Source organism: Pollachius pollachius (assembly GCF_949987615.1).
Source record: "Pollachius pollachius genome assembly, chromosome: 8".
Classification (NCBI taxonomy): Eukaryota; Metazoa; Chordata; class Actinopteri; order Gadiformes; family Gadidae; genus Pollachius; species Pollachius pollachius.
This window is the reverse complement of record NC_136941.1, coordinates 6893967-6899966: the sequence shown is the minus strand read 5'-3', so window position 1 is coordinate 6899966 and position 6000 is coordinate 6893967. Positions and strand designations below refer to the sequence as shown.

The 6000-nt window shown below is 47.8% G+C and overlaps 1 protein-coding gene across 2 annotated transcripts in view; it reads right to left on the bottom strand.

Moving 5' to 3' along the window:
• Positions 1-6000, bottom strand: part of prkar2aa (protein kinase, cAMP-dependent, regulatory, type II, alpha A) — a 40073-nt gene that overhangs the window by 12244 nt on the left and 21829 nt on the right. For both annotated transcript variants that reach the window (XM_079741443.1, XM_079741442.1), the window contains exon 3: positions 1-10. This exon is cut by the window's left edge and continues 26 nt beyond it. In XM_079741443.1, the coding sequence (XP_079597569.1) occupies positions 1-10 (10 nt within the window). The remainder of the gene's footprint in view (positions 11-6000) is intronic.

Genomic DNA, 6000 nt, shown 5'->3' with positions numbered 1-6000 from the left:
GGCGGAGGAGCTGCAGAGAGGGAGAGAGAAGGAGAGAAGGAGAGATTTACTTCAGAGTTTTCTTAATAACATCCTGACAACATTGAATGATTGCATGACCCTTCAATTGCTTGCCCTTAAAGTCCTAATTAATGATGGTGTGTGGTATAGGGTTACTCTTGCTTATTCAGGATATACTATATATATATATATATGTGCTGCCAAACAAATAAATAACACCTCATGACCCAATAAAACGAATGAGACGGGAACACTGAACCAAACCAGTCTGAGAGACAGACCGATAGTTGGAGATGAATACAATGATACAGAACCGAAATGTCTGGAGGGGAACTAAAGATCACTGAGGTTGACAGTTGACAGTGCTGCAGCGTAGTTCAGCTCTGCGTCTAGTTCAGCTACAGACACGTCTGCATGAACCACAATGACCCCCGGCGTCGCCAACACACACGAGACACACGCACACATTCTGCTTCCCACACACATAGCTCGAACGGACAGGACGGGTGTAATTGTGCTGCGTGTCTCGGCGCCAACGTCCCTGTTGGTGAAATAACCGAAAGCCACAATGTTTACTTATCCAGTGTTATTACCATCCGTCAACGGCAGACAGACGCACACAAGAAGCGTCAGAGGGCCCAACACTGTTCTCACACAACAACAAATGAAGCAGACAAAAACAAGCACTTTGTTCGAGCGGAGCACATTCTAACCATCCGATTCCACTGTCGCACATTTATCGACCTATTAACATTCATGTTGACTCGGGGCGTCAAACGTTTCCCTGCACATGTGCAGTGCCTTACGGAGACTGAAGATATGCCCTGCTGTAGGTGGGCGCAACAGAAAACACCCGTAAAACAACAGGAGCAAACCGCCCCATCACCCTTGTCGTCGGCTTTGTGGCGGCTTCACTGGGGGACGTAGTCCTTTAACCGCCCAATGTAATAGTTTCTAATGACTGTATTTATTTGCCTACAAGCGGGCGGTAAACAGCTTGCATTGGATCCCAGAGAAGCGAGACAGGGGCGTAACGCTTCTCCTTTATTAGAGCAAAGAGCCGGCTGGGGCCCCAGGCGGGGGATGCATTATTAACCTTAGAGACGAGCCAAAGACCTTCCCTGCACGCCTACAGCTTCCTGCTGCCGTCTGCCGTCTCACAAACACACACACACACACCTTCTGACGGCCACTTCAACCTGCTCTACTGAGGCAGCATCTCCTGCAGAGAGAGAGAGCTCAGACGCTCATAGGCCAATAGATATTCCAATATGTAGTTCATTATATATTCCAATATATAGGCCAAAATGTTATCCAACATATAATCTGATATATAATTTAATATATAGTCAAATATGATATACAATATATTGTTGAATATATTATCCTGTAATCCAATATAAAATAAATGATATAGTCTAATGCATAATCCAATATATAGTCCAATATATAGTCCAACACATAATCCAATACATAGTCCAATATGTAATCCAATATCACAATATATAATCCAATATACCCCGGACCATCAATGACGTCCCTTAAAATCCATCAATTCATTTAACATCCCAGCCCTCGTATCCTAGTGGGAGGGAGCGTTGTGCTGCCTCTGAACTCCATTCATACGCCTCTGCTTTCGAGCAGAGTTGGTGGGTGCAACGCCGCACAGAGCCTTGCGGACTCATGAGTCGAGACATGTAAAAGTTCAAAGAGGTGAACGCAGACTTGGCCTTGTCTCCGACAAGCACCTCCGAGCACGGAGTGGCATTCCCAACGGCAGCCTTGCAGAACACCTGTGCACCGAATGTCGTTTCATTCTGCTCATGACTCCAGTAATAGACCATAGACCATAGTCCCTTCAAGAGCAAACTATGTACAATATGTATTGCACACTTATATGTTGTCAGAACATATTAGGGAAAGAGTGAACAATAATAGACAGTATTCTATTATCATATTGTTTAGTCACTATTCCATAGTCATTGTCCAAAGATAATTCATGTTTGGTGTGTATATATATATATATAAACATCAATGTTTGTGTTGAGTTGCGCCAGGAAAACTTGAGTAGATGTATATATAGACTAGTGTGTGTGTGTGTGTGTGTGTTTGCGTTTGTAGGTGTGGGTACAGTACATGTCCATTGTAACTTTATTACTCTGCTGTCAGAGTCTATTAGATAGGCACTGTTAGTACAGAAACCCAAGGAACTTCACACACACACACACACACACATGCACACGCACACGCACCCCTGGAGGGTAGCAGACAGACACACTCAGTCTCTCACACACACACACACACACACACACACACACACACACACACAGTAGAGTGTGTGCGGTGTCGAGTCCTGCAGCATTCTCCTCGTGAACAGACATTTGCACAGCCGCTGTATACCTCCAGAGCACTAGCGCCCCACTACAACATCAGAGCACCACACAGGCCTGCCGCCACCCCTTGGGCCGTGTTCTCACTCGATGCGCTGTCAGACATTCCTCCTTGAGATAATGTGAGCATTTTGGGAGGTAGAGACTCCCGAGAAAGAATTTCCCTTCAAGGCCGGCCGTTGTGTTTCATACCACGGATGGGCCCGTCTGGTCGGTCCGTCTCAGACCACTGTTGAAAACACACCGTTGTTCTCGTCTCAAACTACACCTTCTACATTGCCTCGGTGCCCGTCGGTATGTAGGGCAAGTGTCAAGGCCAGACTCGAGCAGACTTAAGACAAGCATGAGTTTGGATGACAGGGAGCACTGATCTTGAAAGATACGGCGAAACGTCTGGTCACTTTGGCTTATCAGGTTAACTGTCCAGAAACCTGGTGGACAAGCCTGTTTGACACGGATACCTCACCAACGTCACCTCCCTTCTCAACGTATGCTGATACATCCCAGCTAGATTTTGAAGGGATTGTAGCTTTCCCTTAGCCATTAGCATCAGGAGAGTCCCATCTGGCCTTGGGGCTGTTGGCAACCGATACAGCCACGAGCACCGGTCAGACACGGTAACCAGGAGATCAAACGAGGAGCAGAGCGTTCCTCCTCTATGGTTACACCCCGTGCCGGATCGGAATCCACGGGCAACGGATAAGGGGCAGGTTGTCCAGGGCTAGCGTTGCTCCGCGATGTACAAGTGCATAGATACTGTATGCGGGTACATCTGCACCCTGGTATCAATCCAACCTCAAACTGTAGTGTTTTCACTTCCCACTGATTCTTTTTGTTCTGGTCTCTCTCTCTTCATGCTCCTCACACTCTCTCCCTCGCTCGGTGTGGCACGCTCTCGCCCCGGCTCGTTCTCTCGCCATTGTTCCCCGTGCGGCTGACACTCCACCCCCACCTCTCTCGCTCTCCGCCGCCATCTCCCTCTTCCTTTTTAATATACACCTCGCCCCCTCAGCAGTCTCCAGGGACCAACCCTTCATCTCCTGCTCGTCTTCCTCTCTCTCCCCCCCCCCCCCCCGCCTCCCTGTCTGCTGAACCTTGACTACACCTGGGCCATTGAGGAAACAATTGGATAACACGTTTCATTTCAATATCTCCATACGGATAAACTCAATGTTATTTGGTTTAAAGTGCGGAAGGTAACGTTTAATTGCAATATCTGAGTTTAATTTCTTACAGACGGTATAGCCATCGCTCAGCTATAAGCAAGTTAAATGTGCTGTGATGATATGGGTTTTCACGTTTAACGGCGCATGTCTCTGTAGGTGCCAAATACGATTTTAGACCGCCCGTTCCTTTTTCACCAATCAGGGCCACTTTTTCTACGGACTGGTTTGGGGGATTCCACCTGCCTGTCAATCACAGGCAGGTGGATTAAAAATATTTATGGAAAAACCATCAGCAATGTTGATGTGATGATAATTAGGGTAATTCATTCACTTAGTCAGCCAGCTAGAATAAACCAATAATAATAATTCATACAATGACAGAAGACGCCTTTATCCAAATTGAATTACGGGGGAATTTTAGATTAACATCATTAAGGAACTGGTAGTGTTGGAGACAGGTTGTTGGGGTGCCCTAACCACAGCACTAGACTATCCAGCCCCTTAGTCCTTTACCCTCCCCTCTATGTTGGTGATCACTCCCCTGTTCTCTGGGAAAGCACTGGAAAAACTCAATTCCTCCCAACTTCCACATCCTTTCACCTGCTTCTGTGTAACTGCTGGTCAGACAGCCTAAAAAGTCATTTATTTTTCCTGCAAACTTATTAAAAATTATTAAAAATAACACCCTGCAGTCACAGACACACAGACACAGACACAGACACACACACACACACTTTTCTCCCCCCTGGCCCCTATAGCACCTATGCTGTGGTTAAACCCAACAGATACATACAGTAAATGGAACCTACTTATTTCCCACACTTGACACTGGGTTACTAATGCACTTTAACGCAGCTCAAAAGCCCCCACAGCCCATCAGCGGTTCACCCCTGGCAACCGCATCACGAGTGGTCTGGAGACGCTGTTCTGTGCCACAACCTCATCAATATGCATTCTAAAGGCGTGTTACCATGCAAACTCCAAGGGGGGGTGGGGACGGAGGCTACAGCACGCGGCTCCCATTGGGGCAGGCGGAAATCAGTTCACTGTTCATTTATGCACGCAGGCCATGCACTTTAATAACCCTTTATGACCACGTGAATACTCGGTGACAAGGTTATCAGGCTGTGAGACAGTAGTCAAAATGTAAACTGTGGAAGCAACAGGTAACTCTTAGTAGAGTTTGCTTGTAAAACAAGTACACTAAGAAGACAAAGCGGCTCAGATATAATGTTGAATGGACCAGGGGAGATCCGTTCAGGGGAGGAGGTGGAAGAAGGACGTAATTCACTCAGGGTGAGCATCAGATCAATCGGGACATGGATGGACTGTTACCAGGTAACCAGCTGTATCCAGGTTACCAGATGGATTCAAAGACATCAGGACAGAGAAGCACCAGGACGCCATTTAATTAGCCGACCAGTGCCAACGGCCACCAGGGTAAAATGATAACTTTCTGTCATAAGTCACGCATAAACCTTTAGTTAATGATAATCATTGACTAAACATTAATTTAAAAGTCATTAGTTAAAGAGGGAGTCATCATTAACAAAAAATGAAGATAGATTTGACAGGTATAATAATGGGTTAGGGTGTTAAAGGCCCCTATTTTACCACCAGGAGTGACGTTGATTAGCCATCACAAGCCATGTCTAAATCAACCCTTTAATGACATCACAGGTAGTAGTAGTCCACCCAGATGATAGGTCAGTCCAACAGTCGGTACAGCACTGCGAGACTAAGACCTGCAAATGTATATTCATGTTATGATCAGTTCATCATTAACTCCGGGGTAATAAATGACTTATGACTAGGCGTTATTCCAGGGTGTCCCCCGCCATCAGTGATGAGTCTCCATGCAGGCTCGGGGGGGGGGGGTCACGGTGACATTCCCTCACTTGTCAAGCCAACCGCAGAGAACAGAAGACGGCAGAGAACAAATGTCGGAACGGCGCACACACACACACCGTCCACAAGTGTGTGTGATTTTGACGTGCTCGTGTGTGCGCGCCTGCACGTGGGCACGCACACCTCGGTGCGAAGCGTTCTCCCCCCGCCCTCGTCACGTGTGGGGGACATCTAGCGTGTGCTTCGGCGGTTGCCTTGGCAACTGAAAACGAGGAAGACCTTATTGCCATAACAACGCTACCACCCCCTGCCTGTCCCTGTCCCACCCTGCCGCCCCCCGCCCCCCCCTTAACCAGCCCCTAGCCTCTGCTACTCCCTCATCTCGCCAGCTTGAAACAAGTGCCCCAGCCCCACTGACACCAACCCCCACCCCCACCAGGGCCATCCTTTTCCATACACCCACTCACTGCCACAAGGGCTTGCAGAGAACGACGGCGATGGAGGGAGAGAGAGAGAAAGGGAAATGCGCCTGTTGGAAGATGGAATATGGGTAACTGGAAGTCAAGTGAAGCGACCCTCACGTCGAAACCCCTGAC